Source organism: Kluyveromyces lactis (genome assembly GCF_000002515.2).
Source record: "Kluyveromyces lactis strain NRRL Y-1140 chromosome C complete sequence".
NCBI lineage: Eukaryota > Fungi > Ascomycota > Saccharomycetes > Saccharomycetales > Saccharomycetaceae > Kluyveromyces > Kluyveromyces lactis.
This window is the reverse complement of record NC_006039.1, coordinates 784,274-802,782: the sequence shown is the minus strand read 5'-3', so window position 1 is coordinate 802,782 and position 18,509 is coordinate 784,274. Positions and strand designations below refer to the sequence as shown.

Sequence of the window (18,509 nt, the reverse complement as noted above, 5' to 3'; positions counted from 1 at the left end):
ATGTTCTCCGATTGTTGATGTGACGGAAAATGTGACTGTGGTGGTGTCAAGATTATCATCAAAACTAAGATTCTCTATTCAAAATGTATATAAGCACCGCATTATTCGCCAGTCAAGAATTATATAACCTGATTCCATTGAACTCCAATTTTGTTGTTGCAATTGGAAAATCACTAAGTAGCTTCAGTGAGAATCAAACAATCTCATATACCGCAATCATGTTCAGCCACGTTACCTTTGGGTCCAATGATCTTGAGAAAGCAAGAAAATTCTACGATGCCGTTCTTGGCGTCATTGGTGTTGCTCCCGCACAGGATGACAGTGATGGAAATGGACACAAGAGGTTGTTCTATGCTAAAGGCGACTTTTTCCTTTTAGTCACTCAACCAATTAATGACCAAGCTGCCACTCCAGGTAACGGTTATACCATTGGTTTCAAATGTGACTCTGAAGAAGAAGTTACAAAGTTCCACGATGTTGCAGTTGCTAACGGCGGTACTTCTATCGAGGATGCACCTGGTTACCGTCCATCGGGCTTGTTCTTGTCTTACGTTCGTGACGTCGATGGTAACAAGTTGTGTGCCCTTTACCAACCACCAAAATAAGCATTTCGTCTTGGTGTAGTGCTTTGCTCTTTTGTGTATGATATAAGTAGGCTTTAAATAGTTCTATGAATGAAATGAAAACATACTAAAGCGTTCTTTTAAGTGGAAGTACAACACATATTCATGTTTAAGGGAATAAACAATTGATAATTAGAATTATATAGTTTTGATCGTTAATGAACGAGTTTCCATTTTCACAACCAAAAGATACTTTTCTATTGAATCCCTGCAATCGGTGGTTCTATTGGAACTGAAATAGGGAATGACGAATGATAATATTTCATGACACCGAATAACACAAGAACAAAGCATATATCTGTCACGTACATTGACGCTACGTCAAAATACTCTAATGCAAGACCGATCTTTCCTTGAATGTTCCTAATAGGTAAAATGCCTTCTGGTATCATTGTCAGATACTTCAAAATGCCTCCTGCGTTTTGGGTGGCCGTAACATTGTTATCTCTTTGAAGTTTCTTCAACATTTGATAGTAGATAGAGATGAATACTATTTCTAGTCCGGTAAAGATGGAGAAGAAGTTCGATCTTTCCACTATTTGGGATAACAAGTTGGAAGCTTGAAGAACAGTGGGATTGGGATGCATGATAAAGTAGACGTATGGTGCAAGAAGAGCCCATTTTATTAAAATGATGTAGGATTTCAATTTGGACACTTTGAACTTGTAATACTTCAAGACTTTCTCATCAACAAAATTAGGGAGCATCTGTGTAGCAGAAGCAGTAGTATTCGTATCGTTGTTTAGCAAAGAACTGAAAAGGTCCGGTGTACTGGCATCTGGTGATCCATTTTGGAATCCTCCACCTTGTTGTTGCATCTTAAGCAACTGTTGGAAAAGGGCAACCTCAGGATTCGTTTCAGCGGCATCAGTTTCAGAATTGTCCTTGTTACCGGGAATACTAGAAAGTAAATCTTGAATCTCTTTGGTAGACTTTTCAACTTCTTCGTCACTCACATTGGATGATTTCTTGTTACCTGACGGAGTAACTTTTGGCTCATCAAGAACAGATGTTGAAGACAAAAAGCTATTCTGCTGTTGACCAGTGATCTTGTTCAACCTGCTGGAAGCACCTCCGTTGGAAAACTTCTGTTGCCTTCTTTCCCTCAACAATTTACGTTTCTCAGCATCAGACAATTCAGTAGCCATCTTGTAAACTCCAAATTCTGTGTGAATTACAGCTCAATTCGGGGGAAACTAAAGTAGAATTAGATCGACAATCAAAATAAGAAGATCAACTCCCCTGAATATTCGAACTAAATACAACGCAGGTGCCTTGTAAAACGATACCGAGTGACTGGTTTCAAAACTAACCCTTCACATTGTATAGGATGTTTGATCAATCCGCTTTATCTTGACAGTTCCCACGAAATTGATGGGAAAAAGAACAATGTTACCCGGAAAGTATCGCCAATACCAATACTATTTGCTACTCAAGATCTATTTGATATATATAGATTTAGGCTGTGTACTTTGCCACAATTTGATCGAAAGTCTTGTTATTTTCAAGGTCGGCAACACATAGTGGGTGAGATGGTTTCAATTGTTGCAATTCCGATCTCAATTCGTTTGCATTTCCACCAGATAAGATGGTGTACGTAATCTTATTTGCAAGTAGATCAGGCTTGTACGTTTGTGCTTCTTGTTTGATATCGTAGAACTCGCTTTCTAAGAGGTCGATGATTGCTTTGGATTCAGGCAAATGCGATTGTTGGAGGTGTAAATTCAATAGGCCTAATTGAGTCTTCCAACTTGGGAAAGTTTGAGACAACTCTTCAAAGAAATAGAAATTGGATCCAGTGATCTCTTTACCCTGGTTGAAGTTGATGTATGACTCTGCAAGATTCAAAATTATTTCATCGTCGTTCGATTGCTCCTGAAGTGCTTGGAAATTTTCAAACATAGTCGAGGCAATGGTTGGTTGATTATCCAACAAAGTTATTTGGATGGCCGTTAACAGTAGTTCCGGGGTTCCTCTTGTTTCATCGGAGTCAATTCCTTCAACGGCAACCTCCAAAGCAGTTTTAAACTCGCCCTTTATAGTCAATGCACTTGCTAATAAGTTCAATGCAAATGGAGATCTGCCCGCCTTTTCAACGGTTTGTTCTAGTGCAGTGATTGAGCCTGTAGGTTTGCTTAAAAATTTATAGTAAGCCTCAAATACAGGCCCAAGTGAGCCAGAATCAGCACTACCCTCACTGAACTGGGACAATGCAATCAATGATCTATTTCTGTAGTAAGTCAACGCCTCATCTTCAGTTTTGTTAAACTTAGAAACTTCGTTCAACGCTTCTTCATAGTTACCAGTATAAAACTGCTGTTTTACAGTAAAATAGTCCATTTCTTCTGAGTTGATATTTTTTTCTCAACAAATCTGACGTCGGAAAACTTCAATTAACCGTTATCGTGTATTGAAAGCGACTTTACTGGCTCATTAACGGGTCTATCTCACACGTATCCTTTAATATTGAGAGTCCATATGCTATCTTACTTTGATCCACCATGCGAATTGTCCAAAACTGAAAAACTGACAGGATCAGGGTAATGGATGTTTTTCATTCACGTGATCTTTTTTTTTGTATTTTTCCTTTCTCGAATAATTCTCGAAGGTGTGGATCACCATATGGCGTTTATTTAAGGGATTGAGAGTATTTATCAGAAGAAATTCAGAGCCAGTTACTTTGGACGTTTAAACGATACGGGTTGGAAAAGGAAACAGATTCAGTAATTAACAGTACACTTCTTACGACCATTGGTTAATTCCGGATTTGAGATTTATATTTAAAACGTCTGAGTGAGAGAGAGAGGTTAGCAAGAATTTTTTCCTTCTTAAGACGAATCACGACTTGGCCTAGATTTATCTCAGACTAATTTCATGGTGAAGAGTCAATCCACGTTAATATATCATAAAAGATTTATTTAACTGGATCTTTAATTAAAAACCTGTCATAATGTCCGGTTCAAGTGACAGTTCACATGATACCACCGTTAAGGATATAACTGAGGATGAGCAGTTCTTGAGGATAAGAAGGCTGAACGACAACAACCATGGGAAGAGGAAGTCTTTGCATGAGGAACAGTTGGAGGATGCTGTTCTCGATGAACTTGGATCTCCGGACGTTCTTTTCAACACGGTCCAGCCTAACGACACGGTTATCTTTAAGACTAGAACCACCTCCGAACAAGGCGACAAACATCTGCATGTTTTCATGCAGAAATTGAAGGTGAAGGAAAAGAACAGATATAAGAAGGATACGAATGAAATGCAGTCCATGACACGAGATGTAGACTGGGGCTCTAGAGGTAGTATCATGGATGAGATGGTCAACAATCCGCTTAGATCTCATTTCAATGGGCCAGCAATAGACGAGAAATATTCTAGAGTAAAGGCAACAGCCAGATCAAATACGGTGAGGATAGATGACAATAATACTATTGAAATTGCAAATGAAACTATAGCAACAGACTTTTCTGGATTCTATGTCTTATTTTGGATGGCAGTTGCGTTCACCATCTGCAAAGTGACATTACAATATTACGAGGAACATGGTGATTTTTCACAGTCAATTATCTTGCGATACATGACCATGAATCTTTGGAAAGTTGCGTTATATGATATCGCAATGTACCTGACTAGTTATTTTGCATTCGTCATACAATATTTGTGCAGAAAAAATGTCATCAGTTGGAGACGTACAGGGAGAGATATTATTTCAGTTTATGAGGTGGTATTTCTATTCTCCAATATCTACTTACCAAAAAAGACCTTCCATTTCAACTGGATCGCCCAAATATTTTTATTTTTACATTCATTGGTCTATTTGATGAAGATACATTCTTATTCCTTCTATAATGGTTATTTGTGGGATATTTCATCAGAGTTGGATTATGCAACATCTACCCTAAAGAAACTGAAAAAACTCAGTTCTCCACAACCAGAACTTGATATATTGCAAAAGTCAATAGATTTTTGTGAGTTTGAGATAAGATCTCAATCATCAACGGTCAGGTTCCCATTTAATGTCTCAGTGAAGAACTTTTTCGAGTTTTCTTCGTTCCCAACGCTTGTATATCAGATAGAATACCCACGCACAAAACGTATAAGATGGTTTTACGTTTTTGAGAAATGTTGCGCGATCTTTGGTATCATCTTTGTCATGATGGTTGTTGCACAACAATTCATGCTGCCTGTTATTTTGAAAGCTAAAATTTTGGCAGATGCCAACCTCACATTATGGGAAAAGAACCTGGTATGGCCGAAGCTCTTGTTGGACTTGGCACCAGGTTTTATTATGATGTTTTTGTTGGTCTGGTATTTGATTTGGGATGCAATTTTAAACTGTGTGGCCGAATTGTCCTGTTTTGCAGACCACCATTTCTACTCTGATTGGTGGAACTGTTGCTCCTGGTATGATTTTAGCAGATTGTGGAATCGTCCGGTGCATAGCTTTTTATTGAGACATGTATATCACAGTTCGATTAGTGCGTATCACATGAGTAAAGTTCAAGCCACCTTATTCACATTTTTATTAAGTTCTGTGTTTCACGAGCTAGCCATGTTTGTTCTTTTCAACAAGTTCCGTGGTTATATCATTATCCTGCAAATGTCACAAATTCCATTTACAGCTTTATCAAACATTCCATTGCTCAGAGATAAGAAACTATTTAATAATGTTACCTTCTGGATTGGGATTTGTTTAGGACCAAGTATGACTGGTTTGCTGTACTTGATCTTTTAATTTTGGAGCAGAATAACCAAAATGATGAAATATTCATATGAATGGTCGTCGAATAAATATGTACAAGGTTAAGGTAAATCTAGATACCTTTTATATAAAAGAAAAGTCAAAAAGTTTACAATACAAGGATAATTTTATCTATATATTTCATCAAATGGTCTTGTGTCATTGAAGCATGAGTCCCAGACTTCATCTACAACTCTTTCCGCATGTTCTTTATCTCTACAATTTGGATTTCCTGAAACGCTGATCGCAGCACGTCTTTTCACACAAGCTTGATGACCTCTATCAACCTTAAACCCAGTATTGAACCCACGTCTTGCAAATTCTTGGAAGAACCGACACTCACCACTCAAACTTGAAGCTCGAATCTCAGAACAGGCGTGATGCCTCAAATTTAGCCAATCCACTTCCCATTTCAAATTATCGAAATAATGCACCAATTCATGCGCCAGAGTGTCTTCCAAATGCCATTTATCTTTAATTCTATTCTGACAGATTAGAATACCTAAATCTGGATGAAAACCACCAGATTTCCAGTCCGGACATACATCACATATAATCTTCGATTCGTCAAACTTGAAAACATCTGCATTAGTATTTTTGTTGTTAAGTTTGGCTATCTGTTGCGTCATAAAAATGACAGTTGGTGAATAGTTTAACAACCAATCTCTATACTCATAACATTTGGAACACTGTTTACGCTGTAGCACAAACTTGTAATCATTCTCGTACTGTGTCTCCTCTTCCGGTGTCAATCCCAGGCCCGTTTTGTATTGGAACGTTCTTCTCCACCAGTTGAAGCCGCTAACAGCGGATTCTGATTTCGGCGGATTAGGTTTTATCAAATCTTCCTTTGGAGGCGGTGGTACGGACATTTTTCACTGGCTATCGCTTCAGTACACAGGTTTGCAAGCCTTCCTTTTCTTAATCTAGTGCTGTTGGTTAGGTAGATATTCAAATTTTCTTATGATTTCAAGTGATACTCGAATGAAGAAGATGACCTACGGAGATCTGTTTCTGTGCAGAGACAAAAGTGAGATTCAGCATAAAATAGTGTGTTCATCCTGAAATGAATATAAACATTTTTTCCTTAGATCATATAAACACTTAGGAATGCTATCAATGGTTCATTTCAGAAATGTGTATACAACATTGCAATCTTCTTTTCACACACGTGATTTGGTGGTTTTTCCTTTCTATACCTTCACTATTAATAATTTTTCGATTAAACTGATTTGAGCTGGCGATGAGCTATACAGCATCTCTCGAAGTTGTTTGAAGATATTAGTTGCCTTTCTGTCTAGATTCATTCTCAGTAGTGCCCAGACTGACACAATAGCTATATCAGACTTCAGAAGCATGAATATTTGGATCGCAGCTAGTAACGGGGAGACCGAACTAGTGGAAAAATTTATTAAACAAGGCCAAACCGCAAACGACAAGGATGAAAACGGATACACCCCAATCCACGCGGCTGCAGCATATGGTCATATCGACCTGCTAAAGAAGCTTGTACAAGAGCATAATGGTGATGTAAATATCAAGGACTCTGACAATGACACACCACTTCACCATTGTGAAGATGCGACTACAGCCAGGTCTCTAATAGAACAATTAGGAGCTGATCGTGAGCTTTTGAATAACGAGGGAAAGACATGCTTCCAGGTGTGGCAAGAAACATGCGACGACAACTTGGACCTTTTGAGATATGCGGAAGAAGTCCTCGGAGAAACCATATTCAATACTTCTCTTGGTATTGATAAAGAACAGTTAAATCAATTTAAAGACAACATACGTTACACGTTAGAGAACGATCCAGTAGACGAGACAGATCCCGAATCTTTGGAACGTAGAAAGAAACTAGAGAGCATAATTCAGGGTGAAAACGCAGAAGAAGAGCTTGAAAAGTACATTAGAGATTTGATTCATAATCAATTCTTTTCGAATAACAATGACAGTTCGGAAAACAATAAACGAGTCAAATAAAAATTGGAAGCGTAAAAACTTTATTCCACTAGAAATACCTAATCAAAGGTCGTCCAGTGTTATAATTCATGTATTTCAATTTCGCTAGTGTATGTAATCTATTAAATCATCAATCGCATAGTGTCAATGATTTTATGTTACCCTACTGAAATTTTACGGTCACGATAAAAAATATTTGCGGAACTTAGTAGAGACATCGTCCATCTTGAAGAGAAAAAGATCTTGTATATAGATTCTACTATAGAATTATCTCTTAGGCAATTGAACCTAACCTAAAGCCAGTGTTGTCTTTTTCCTTTGATTGACCAATACAGATATCTAAAAATTATCAAGAAAGATGTCAGCAATTTTGGCGCCATTGGCCAAAGCTATTGACTATGTTAATGCATTGAACAAAGACTTTTATATCCTTTCTGTTGAAGAACAAAAGGAATTAGGACTTTGGGGCAGAGTGACTGCTTATAATTGGACCTTTGAATTGGCTTGCATTGGTCTCATGGCTATCTTATTTTTCATTTCTTATTATGGTAAGACTCTGAACAATAAATATGCCGATAAGATATTTGGTACTTTGAACACATTCTTGTTAACAAAGTTATCTTTTACAAAGGTTGGTTTTAGTGCCGATGGCAAGAAGATGCCATATATTGAGGAGCAAAATAACACCTGGTTCACATCTTTTGCCACTGGTCGTTCTACTATTGAAAGCGTAATTGTTAAGGCACACTTGACGGCTCGTCACAACCCATTGGCATTGTTAACTCAAAAGGCATTAGCTTTGTTTTTACCAACATTAGTTGCCAACGACATTGAAGAATTCATCTCAGTTACCATTACTCCAAATGGCCAATTCGTCTCTACTGAAGATGCTAAGCTAACTGCCAACTCAGCGGAAACTTTGTCCAAATTGAAATTCATCACATCTATCGTTAACAAAGCAGTGATGACTAAAGCTCGTGACTCAAACTACTTTTTATCATTGACCCATACCGCTGAAAATGAATCTTTACCAGCAGACTATGTTTTCATGTCCGAATCAAATAAGTTGAACGGATTTATTCCTCACTATGCCGGTGAAGATTTCAAGGTGTTGCTATCTAAATCTGCCAAGTTCTTGAAGTTTATTTCTTTCACTGATTTACCAGAAGAGAAACCGATTACTGACAAATTATGGGAGTCTTCTCAATTGCCACGTTGTGTCATCTACTTATCCTTGGTAACTTCTGACAAAGATATCGAATTGTTGGAGGAATTGATAACCAAAGTTGTCGAAATTTATGACAATGTTACTAAGGATATTCAAACTAACTCATCCAATTCTTTCATCACCACTGATATTTTGAAGAAGGGTATTCAATTGCGTAAAGAAGAGTTAGGCAAGATTGTTAAAGTCATGCAACAGGTTGAAAGAGAAATGGCTCTTGAAAAAAAACAAGAAGCTGAGAGACAAAAGAGAAAGGATATGAGAGACAAGTTGACCGACCAAGAACTTGATAAAATGGAGTTGAAGAAAAGAGAAAAGAGAGAAAGACGTCTGAGAAACAAACAGAAAATGAGAATTTAGAAAGTTCATCACTATTGGGGTTGTTTCTCATTCTCGTCTCTTTATTTCCAAAGCAACAGTTAAAGCTGATCAAGAGAAATATGCTCGTCCAGGTGATGAGCGTTCCTGTAGTAATAACTCTCTTGTCAATCCCCATTTAGTATGAATCATCCAGATCTACTGTCCACGTTATTACTTCAACTGGTAGCGATTGGATGCAACGAACTTTCTTTATTGTTTTCGCAAGTTATTTTAATGTAATTTATGTACAAGTGTATGAATGTGCCTCTGAACCGCAATGGGGACGAGACGTCACGAACAACATCCATGATCATTATTATTTTGTAAGACATTGGTATCTCAAATGATCCGCGTAAGGAGGAAAAAAAAGATAAAACATTTACTATCATAAGTCTAATCCTGGAATCTTCACATTCTCGATAGTTATTTCTTCGTTTAATGCTGACTTAGGAGTTTCTGGTGTCTTATTTTCTTCCTTGGATACCTGCTTAGCCTTCTTTACGTTCTGTTCAGTCTTCTTCACCGTTGATTCGGTTGTTTTTAATAAAGCTGCTGCTGATGCACGTGATCTCTTAGCTGAGGTCAACAGGGCTTGGTCAATATCAGTTTCCTTTAGAATGTAGCGGGCTCCATTATAGTTGTGCAAGAAGTTTCTCATTAGTGAGGGCTTGACATTTACCACCTCGCCGGTATGAAATTGGAACTGAGGAAAATCTTTTAATAACTGTACCTGTACTCTCTTTGTACGTTTGGTTAAGGCAGAAAGACACGATGATGTCGGTCTGAACATTTTGCTGTAATATTTTAAAAGCCCTTGGAGCGTGTGCAGTTATTGGAATAGCACTTCAAACACAATTGACGCTATTTTTAATTCCCTGCTTATGGTTAACTTTTAGATTGATCTTGTTCTAATGTGATTTTAAACTATCAAAAATTTTTGAAGCTTTAAAATCATATCTAAGTGCCAGCCTAGTTAAAAGATGTGTACATAAAAAGAAGATAAAAGATTGGTTTAGCGAGTGACAGCCGTTCATACTGTACTACTCCGTGTTTGTAACCTTTGAAATACTTATTTATAAATGAACTGCGTAATGGATACAATCTAACCTAATACGATTCGCTATAAAGTATTGTATGGGTGTATGGGTGTATGGGTGCTTTCGTTGTTTCAACATCAGTTTTTCGAATTATTCAATCAACCTAAACAAAGCATTCACTAGCTTTTGGTACATTAACTTACATGCATCAACTTGTATAGATGAGACATATCATCTGCTTACCTCCTAGTAGAATAAACTAAGCTACCGCTAGATTGAGATTAAAGAAAAATCAAAATCAAATGTCTGCGGCACAGAGTGGAGCAACGGTTGAACATCAACAGGCACAAACTGTGCCAGTTGCACAACCAACTGACATGTATATCCAACCGTATTTGAAGAAATTAATACCAGAATTGGATGGGCTAAGTAAGTTACAAGAGGCTGAGAAGAGAATTGACATATATTTAAGTCGTAAAAAAATTGATTTGCATCAGAATATTACTCAATGGACTCATTCCAAATACACAGATCCTGCGAATAATCAGTTTGTTCGTGTTTTCATTTCTAATATTTCTGAGAACCAGCCATGGCAGACGAACGATGAGACCATGGAACTTGATCAAGCATCATGGACATTGCGTATTGAAGGTAGACTGTTAGATAATGGGAAGGCAGACGATCCAAATAGGCCTAAATTTTCCTCCTTTATAGAAAGCGTCGCGATAGATTTCAAACCTGTAGAGGAAGATCAAGATGATGAAACTGATCAAGAAATGGGAGACCCCTTATTAGAAGGGACACAGGAACCTAGTGCTAAAAAGCCAAAAAATGAGCAAACCGTTTTTGAATGGCATGTGGATCCTAATACTCCTGTAGAGTTTGACGGTGTTGATGTTTCACGTAAGGGTACTGAAAACGTTAACTGTACCATCACTATCCAACCAAAAGGGTATACAGGGGAGTTCTTACAGTATTCACCAGAACTATCATGTATTGTCGGATTCTCAAAAGGAACCTTTCATGAGGCGATATACTCTCTTTACAAATATATTCTATTAAACAGTCTATTGACGAATAACGACGAGGCGGGACCAAAGGATTCCACAAACGGTGAGAAAGTCTTAGTGAAAATGGATGCTTCATTAGCAAAGCTAGTGTCTCCAGAAAGGCTTGCCGCAGGCATTGTTTCTTTGAAGCTCGCCGATTTGCCAAGTCTAGTGAAAGATCATGTAAAACCGATACCTCCAATAAGACTTGACTATACTATTCGTGTAGATCAGTCTTCCACTTTCGGAGATTTGGTATTTGACATGGAAGTACCTAAATCAACGTCAGTTAAAGGCGACCAAAAGTTGTCAAAGGATGAATTATTGCTATTGAATGAATACAATACGCTATCAACTGCAATCGAACCACAAATACAAGAACTAAATCAGAAAACACAACTATTACAACTACAACTAAATTCAAGCGCAAAGAAATACCAATTTTTTGATAAACTAGCTAAGGATCCAGTTCCAATGCTACAAGATTACATGGAATCGTCATCGCAGGCTCTCAAAGTGTTATCAGGGGATGCTGGCTTCAATGAAGATACAGTGAGAAGATCACAATTCTACCAGGACAACGATTCAATTCTTTTTGAAAACATTGGAGTTCTACTTTCAAGCGGAAGAATGAAATAATTTCATTCAGTATTTTATCGCTTTCATCATAAATATATGTATACCGTATACAACGTATACCTTGGTAGTTCTTCGCAGAGCGGGCCCATACTTCGTGTATTCAACAACCGTATAGAAAACATTTGTACTATGAAATCGTCTAAAATGATTAAAATCGTTCAGAAAATATTGAAAATTGTATTGAGTCATCTGTAAACCTCTGCTTTCATCAACTTACCACGAAGCAAACTGTTGAAGTTTATAGTTGAGAATAACACTTGTTAGTTGTTGATTAGATCAGGCAGAGGCTCCAATAAGGTAAGATATCCAATCTAAGACCAAATCAAAATGTCACAAAGCTATAGATCTACGAGGTCATCCGATCCTGCTACCAAAACTTTTGAGGAAGCTATTATTCAAGGTTTAGCTTCGGATGGTGGTTTGTTTATCCCATCCATTATTCCTCAAGTCTCTAAATCAGAGTTGTTTGATAAATGGTCTAAGTTGTCCTTCCAGGATTTAGCTTTTGAAATCATGAAACTTTATGTTTCTTCAGATGAAATTCCAGAAGCCGACTTAAAGGATTTGATTACTAGATCTTACTCTACTTTCCGTTCTCATGATGTTACCCCGTTAGCCAAGAATGTCACTGGCTCTAATGAAAATCTTCATGTCCTAGAGCTTTTCCATGGACCAACTTACGCATTTAAAGATGTTGCTTTACAATTTGTGGGTAACCTGTTTGAATATTTCTTGCAAAGACATAACGATGGATTACCAGCCGACCAAAGAAAGAAAATTACAGTGGTCGGTGCAACTTCTGGTGACACTGGTTCTGCTGCCATTTATGGTCTAAGAGGTAAGAAGGATGTTGCTGTTTTCATTCTTTACCCAACAGGTAGAATCTCCCCAATTCAAGAAGAACAAATGACCACCGTTCCTGACAAAAACGTGCAAACCTTATCCGTTAAAGGCACTTTCGATAACTGTCAAGACATTGTCAAGGCTATCTTTGGTGACAAGGAATTCAACTCTAAACACAATGTTGGAGCTGTGAACTCGATTAATTGGGCTAGAATTTTGGCTCAAATCACATATTACTTCTATTCCTATTTCAAAGCTACTACCGGTAAAGAAGAAAAAGTGAAGTTTGTTGTTCCATCAGGAAATTTCGGTGATATTCTAGCTGGTTACTATGCTAAGAAGATGGGTTTACCTGTTGAGAAGCTAGTTATTGCCACTAATGAAAATGACATTTTGGACAGATTTTTGAAGAATGGTGTGTATGAAAGATCGGACGATGTCGCTGCTACACTATCTCCAGCCATGGATATCTTAATTTCTTCTAACTTTGAAAGACTACTTTGGTACTTGGCTCGTGAATATGTGGCCTCTGGAGACGATTTGAAAGCAGGTGAAACTGTTAACAACTGGTTCCAAGAATTGAAATCCAAGGGTAAGTTCGATGTTCCCGCTTCCTTGATTGATGGCGCCAAGAAAGATTTCGATTCCGAACGAGTCAGCAATGAAGAAACTACAGCTACCATAAAGCAAGTTTACGAGCAATCGGTCAATCCAAAGCATTACATCATAGATCCACATACCGCCGTCGGTATTTGCGCCACCAAAACGCAAATCACAAAGGATAATGATAACACTATCAATTATATCTCTTTATCCACTGCACACCCAGCTAAGTTTGCCGATGCTGTTAACGAGGCTCTTTCCAGCTTTGATGGTTACAGTTTTGAAAAGGATGTTTTACCAGAAGAACTCAAGAAGCTATCTACATTGGGGAAAAAGCTAAAATTGGTGGAAAAGGCGGATATTGAACTGGTCAAACAAACCATCGAAGAAGAGTTAGTGAAGATGGAAGTTTAAATATTTTTTGCATGAATCACATTTATAAATTGACCTCCGTATATAATTGATTAAAAATCATCCATGTTTCTACTTCTGAACGTCTTCAAACAGTTGTTCTTCCGACGCAGCATTCCTTTTGTCTGCGGTAAGTTTGATGTTTCCCTTACCATCTATATCCACTTTGTATCCTGCTTTTTTCAAAACATCTCCATCGACAGCTTTCTTAGCCTCAAGTTGTGAGATAAACTCTTGATTCGTGCTGTTATTCGCAAGAAGATATCTGATACAGATGATACATCTTTCTTTGATAAAGGGATTATTGTCATCAATAATACAGTTTGAAAGAACAAGTTCTAGACCATGCAGTTCCCTGACAGAGTCTTGTACGTCTTTCTGTTCATACGACATAAACCCCAACAATTCAACCAAAAAGCACTTGATACCGGGGAAGTTAGAGTCGTTAATCCTATTGTTATGGATTCTTTTCTTGAGAATCACAGCATCAGTTATAACGTTTCCAACATGATCGGTAGCCCTTACGGGGTGAGCAGAAGAATCTACATTTTTGGCCCCAGAAGATTTGTTAAAATGAATTTTCAAACAATTGCGCTCCAAGATATCAAAGAGTTTTATTATTTTATGCACCCCATCATAAGAAATCATGTATTTCTGTGCATGTTGGTATTTTGCAAGTGTAGTTAGAATATCAAGAACCGAGGACAATATCGCAAAAAGTGGGCCGGCATCAGTTGCTTCTGGAGTGGACTCTGATTTAAAGAAAGCATCCACTAGATATGTATATTCTTCGAAAATATCAAAAGTCCAGCTTAGAATTGCAGTCAACTGATAAAGGTCCCATCTTTCTGAACTGGTCACCAACATTGTGACAATCTTGAACATTTTGTTGAAAGAAGCAAAACCATATTCTTTTCGTAAGGTTTTCATATAAGACCCGAAGCATTCATGTGTTACTAACTGTTTTAATATTTTTAGTTGAATAGTAGCTAAGGAAGAAAGATTTTTATCCTCATCTTCCTCTTCAACGAGCAAGTCAATCTCAGTTTTCTGTGCAATTATTCCCCGCAGTAGTAGTTTGTCGATAACTTCCAAAGATCTAATATCATTGAGTAAAGATGAGATGAATGCATCACTTTTCATTATATTTGAGAGCCACAGAGAGTACGCATTAACAATGCCATCATCATCAATAAACCGCAGCATTTCTACCATGAAATTCATATGATCATCAAAACAGCTCTCATCAAAGACAACATTAGTTCGGGTGCAATTGAAGTAAAATTGACATACTAGACCATATAATTGCTTCAAATCACCAGGCGTACACACAGTTTGTCTGGAAATGGATAAATACCATGCCAGGAATGTGTTAGGTAGTAGAATATTTTGAGGTATAACCTGATTTGCAACTGAAAGATTCCTCGCTATTATTACAATTCCTTTAACAATTCTCATATACTGGCTACTGCAAGCTTGTTTCAAATCAACAGATTTTCCAAGTATAGCTGATTCTCGAAGTTGGAAGAAGATATCTTTCGAGCTGGCGATTTCATTTCTTCTATCTTCTATTGTGGTTTCTTTGATTAGGTCATTAAGTGAATCAATTATAGTAATGTACTCTCCTGAGTCACTTGGTGCATCGTGGATTAAACTGTGAAGCTTGGACCACCTAATTTCAGACATGTATGTTTAAAGCGCTTTTATGAACAGTAGAGCGCAATGTCACGCTTTGTACCGCAATTTCTCTATTTTGAATATTCTTCATCTCATCTGATCTCATCTCATCTCAAAACTGTTCCTGAATTATAAGGTTTTTAACAATTTTGAATTTTTAATATGCATGTAACTTATCAGATTAAGAGGCAATAACGTAAGTTAAAAACGGACAACAGTGAAAATCTCCATGTGAATTCGTGGTAATGATTGTTTTATTGAAATTAATGAGATGTGATTTTATATATCTATCATGCTAGGAATTATATATATTCTCTTTTTAGTGAAGTATCCCGATTTCATAGTAGGATTTCGTCGTCAGAATCTTCGTCATTAACAGGAAGATTAATAGTTTTTTCCTCGAATCCAACCCATTCACCTCCATCTAAATCGTCGTCCATGTTGATATCCTCTTTGTCTTCAGATTCGTTGTCTGAATCATTGCCCAGTAGATTCATATCCTCGTCAACAGCGTTAGTTGAAGAACCATCGGTATTTGTCAAAAAGTCTAATGTGTACTTATTTCTCTTGTATGTTTGGACGACGTCATTTGCCATTCTACCAATAAATCTTTGGACAGCTCTCAATGCGCTAGAGAATTGATGCTTATTAGTAGAAATGTATTTGCCGTGGGCTGTAAGTACAGATTTGATCCAAAGGAGATTGAACTCCAAATGCTGTGATTCTAAAGCGTACTCACCAATGAATTTTAGAATTCTTGATACGTAAACCACTGGCAACTCGTGAGCTATCAATGGAATATCCTTTATTGGAATATTCTCATATACTCTGTGGATTAGATAGCCCTCATTTAGACGGAAAGCCATTAGTATGGCATTGAGATATTCCTTGTCATCTAAGCTTTGGATAACATTCTGTGGAGTCACATCGACGTCAAGATCGAAAGGATCAAAAAGAATAGTATTATCAACGGAATATACAAGTAAACCTTCTGTTGAACCGGCGGCAAATGCATTAGCAGTAGGAGAGAATCTTATAGACGTCACTCTGATCGCCGGTCTGACTCTTCTTGTCGATAAGTCACCTCCTCTATTCGAACCAGGAAGGCTGTTATCTACGCGATCTTCCAAGTCTGAATTTTCTGCATCTTGATCAATGAGATCCAAAGATCCTGCTTCTGTCATTCTACTTGAGTTTAAAAACTCCATGGTGCCGTTTAACATCATGTTTTTGGATACGGTAAATCTTCTTAGCAGTACTTCGTTTGGAATGTCATAAAGACATATGGAATTATTGTTACCGGCTGCAACCAAAGAGAGACCATCGAAACTGTAATGAATGGTGGTAAAATATTTAGATCTTGCTGAACTTTCTGATGTGAACCGATCTTCCAAATGTCTACCCGAGATTATATCCCTTTTGCCGTCAATATTTCCCACCTGTTTGCCCTCAGCAACATCAAAGAATAATATTTGCCCCGCTAGAGTACTTGCAGCTATTTGTTGACCATCCGGTTTCATAGAAATAGATAAAACATCAGAAAATACTTCAAAAGGCTCTACCTGTTGACTTCTACCGAAGAGAGACCACACTCTAATTGTTTTATCCCATGAAGCGGATGCCAAAACTCCATTCTCATTACTGAAAGATAAACAGGAGATAGGACCTTCATGGCCAGATAGTGTATCCACTAACTGACCAGTCTGTACTGACCAAACAAAAATGTCAAAGCTATCTTCCGACCCGGCACATACAACTTCTCCGCTTGGATCAACTGCTAATGAGTTGAACTGTATTCTTTCGGTCGCAGTGAACGTTCTGAAATTACGATATCTGATCAAGTCCCATGCTTTCACGGTACCATCCAAAGAAGCTGAAAACAAAACTTGACCTTTTTTAGCAAATTCTACTGCACTTACACCACCTGCATGTTCATCAAAAGTTGCCAAACAGAAACCTGACGCGACATCCCAAATCTTGATCTTACCTTCGTGACTTGCTGTGACAATCTTCGATCCATCTGGGGAGTAACACAATCCATTTAACGTATCGAAATGACCTTGTTGTTTTAGAATATATGACTCTGATTGCCATTCGTACACTATCAATTGCCCAAGTTTACTAGAACCGAAAGCCAACCATTCACCAGAACTGTTGATGGCAACCGTATTAACTGCATTTTGACCCATTGAAAGTTGTTGAATCATGATGAATTCTGGCAGTTCATAGAGTCGGAATTCACCGTTTGAGAAACCGACTGTTAATATGTTGGATGCAGCATGGAATGCAGAACACTTCACCTTTGCTCTGTTTGCATGGAAAAAATTCTTCTTTGTGATTCTCCAACTATATTTTGACAAATCTACATCTTCCTCATCTTCATCATTGTCTTCCCCTTCACCAGGCTTTTTGGTGTATTCCCATTGGAATAAGGCACCATCTTTACTGACCGTGTATATCTTTTCCTGGTCATCGCTGAAATATGCTCCGATAACGTTATCTCTATGTCCTGCAAAAGTCGTCGATGCAAGATTTTTCTCCTCCGAGTTAACTGACCATATCCTTGCCGTTAGGTCCTTGGATGTGGATATAATAAATCTTGAATCTTTTGACCATGTCAAGGAAGTTATATCAGAAAAGTGGCCGGCATGGATTCTATAACGAACAAAAGGTGCAAACTGTCTATCCTCAGTGGTCTCGGGTGTCCTCCATATTTGTAAGAATCTCCCACAAGCCAGCGCAAATAACTTGCCATCAGGTGAAAACTTCAAGTCATAAACCTTTTCTTTGAAGTTGAAATGATGCAATACGTTTCTTGTCTTAAAGTTCGCCAAGATACCACGACCATCGACATCAATGGAAAGAAGTAACGTACCTTGCTTGTTGATATCTACAACGGCAACGTTCTTCCTATGTTCATATTCGAAGGTAAAAGCAGTATTGTTGATCAAATCAAATACCGACACCCTATTACCTACCGGTGAAAGTAACTTGGAACCATCTTGAGAGAACAAGACGTTACCTTGCCTATAAACAGTTCCCAAAAGATTGGAAAACTTAAAATCAGACTTCATCCGTAACTAAACCCTTATAAAGCTCGTCTGACCTGATTCCTTCCAACTAATTGAAATTGAACAACTGATTATAATGCAAAGTCCTTACAAGTGACTGATAATCCGTCTGCACTTCCTGCTTGAACTCATCTCATCTCATCTCATCTCATCGCTCAATTTTTTCTCTTAAATTTTTCGAAATCCTGTATGCTGAATGAAAAAGAAAGGAAAACATATACAGCTTTAGCACGGAAGTAAAGAAAGAGAGAACAGAAACATGTCG

The 18,509-nt window shown here is 37.7% G+C and overlaps 12 protein-coding genes across 12 annotated transcripts; 6 read left to right on the top strand and 6 right to left on the bottom strand.

Moving 5' to 3' along the window:
• Positions 1 to 83: 83 nt before the first annotated feature.
• Positions 84 to 605, top strand: KLLA0_C09218g (VOC family protein; the record flags this gene model as incomplete). The annotated part of the gene is made up of 1 exon (XM_452610.1): positions 84 to 605. One exon carries the CDS (start codon positions 84 to 86, stop codon positions 603 to 605), a length of 522 nt encoding a protein of 173 aa, XP_452610.1.
• Positions 606 to 820: 215 nt separating this feature from the next.
• On the bottom strand, positions 821 to 1,771 carry GET2 (GET complex subunit GET2; the record flags this gene model as incomplete). Its single annotated transcript, XM_452609.1, has 1 exon — positions 821 to 1,771. One exon carries the CDS (start codon positions 1,769 to 1,771, stop codon positions 821 to 823), a length of 951 nt encoding a protein of 316 aa, XP_452609.1.
• Positions 1,772 to 2,081: 310 nt separating this feature from the next.
• Positions 2,082 to 2,963, bottom strand: SEC28 (coatomer subunit epsilon; the record flags this gene model as incomplete). The annotated part of the gene is made up of 1 exon (XM_452608.1): positions 2,082 to 2,963. One exon carries the CDS (start codon positions 2,961 to 2,963, stop codon positions 2,082 to 2,084), a length of 882 nt encoding a protein of 293 aa, XP_452608.1.
• A 610-nt stretch (positions 2,964 to 3,573) lies between these two features.
• On the top strand, positions 3,574 to 5,361 carry ARE2 (sterol acyltransferase; the record flags this gene model as incomplete). Its single annotated transcript, XM_452607.1, has 1 exon — positions 3,574 to 5,361. One exon carries the CDS (start codon positions 3,574 to 3,576, stop codon positions 5,359 to 5,361), a length of 1,788 nt encoding a protein of 595 aa, XP_452607.1.
• A 134-nt stretch (positions 5,362 to 5,495) lies between these two features.
• ATP23 (putative metalloprotease) lies at positions 5,496 to 6,239 on the bottom strand (the record flags this gene model as incomplete). Its single annotated transcript, XM_452606.1, has 1 exon — positions 5,496 to 6,239. The coding sequence occupies one exon, from the start codon at positions 6,237 to 6,239 to the stop codon at positions 5,496 to 5,498; it is 744 nt and encodes a 247-aa protein (XP_452606.1).
• Positions 6,240 to 6,723: 484 nt separating this feature from the next.
• On the top strand, positions 6,724 to 7,350 carry KLLA0_C09108g (uncharacterized protein; the record flags this gene model as incomplete). The annotated part of the gene is made up of 1 exon (XM_452605.1): positions 6,724 to 7,350. The coding sequence occupies one exon, from the start codon at positions 6,724 to 6,726 to the stop codon at positions 7,348 to 7,350; it is 627 nt and encodes a 208-aa protein (XP_452605.1).
• Positions 7,351 to 7,687: 337 nt separating this feature from the next.
• KLLA0_C09086g (uncharacterized protein) lies at positions 7,688 to 8,914 on the top strand (the record flags this gene model as incomplete). The annotated part of the gene is made up of 1 exon (XM_452604.1): positions 7,688 to 8,914. The coding sequence occupies one exon, from the start codon at positions 7,688 to 7,690 to the stop codon at positions 8,912 to 8,914; it is 1,227 nt and encodes a 408-aa protein (XP_452604.1).
• A 385-nt stretch (positions 8,915 to 9,299) lies between these two features.
• Positions 9,300 to 9,704, bottom strand: MRPL50 (mitochondrial 54S ribosomal protein bL9m MRPL50; the record flags this gene model as incomplete). The annotated part of the gene is made up of 1 exon (XM_452603.1): positions 9,300 to 9,704. One exon carries the CDS (start codon positions 9,702 to 9,704, stop codon positions 9,300 to 9,302), a length of 405 nt encoding a protein of 134 aa, XP_452603.1.
• A 549-nt stretch (positions 9,705 to 10,253) lies between these two features.
• RSC6 (Rsc6p) lies at positions 10,254 to 11,639 on the top strand (the record flags this gene model as incomplete). The annotated part of the gene is made up of 1 exon (XM_452602.1): positions 10,254 to 11,639. The coding sequence occupies one exon, from the start codon at positions 10,254 to 10,256 to the stop codon at positions 11,637 to 11,639; it is 1,386 nt and encodes a 461-aa protein (XP_452602.1).
• A 327-nt stretch (positions 11,640 to 11,966) lies between these two features.
• On the top strand, positions 11,967 to 13,499 carry THR4 (threonine synthase THR4; the record flags this gene model as incomplete). The annotated part of the gene is made up of 1 exon (XM_452601.1): positions 11,967 to 13,499. The coding sequence occupies one exon, from the start codon at positions 11,967 to 11,969 to the stop codon at positions 13,497 to 13,499; it is 1,533 nt and encodes a 510-aa protein (XP_452601.1).
• A 69-nt stretch (positions 13,500 to 13,568) lies between these two features.
• On the bottom strand, positions 13,569 to 15,182 carry CTR86 (Ctr86p; the record flags this gene model as incomplete). The annotated part of the gene is made up of 1 exon (XM_452600.1): positions 13,569 to 15,182. The coding sequence occupies one exon, from the start codon at positions 15,180 to 15,182 to the stop codon at positions 13,569 to 13,571; it is 1,614 nt and encodes a 537-aa protein (XP_452600.1).
• Positions 15,183 to 15,511: 329 nt separating this feature from the next.
• Positions 15,512 to 18,247, bottom strand: PWP2 (snoRNA-binding rRNA-processing protein PWP2; the record flags this gene model as incomplete). The annotated part of the gene is made up of 1 exon (XM_452599.1): positions 15,512 to 18,247. The coding sequence occupies one exon, from the start codon at positions 18,245 to 18,247 to the stop codon at positions 15,512 to 15,514; it is 2,736 nt and encodes a 911-aa protein (XP_452599.1).
• Between the last annotated feature and the right edge of the window lie 262 nt (positions 18,248 to 18,509).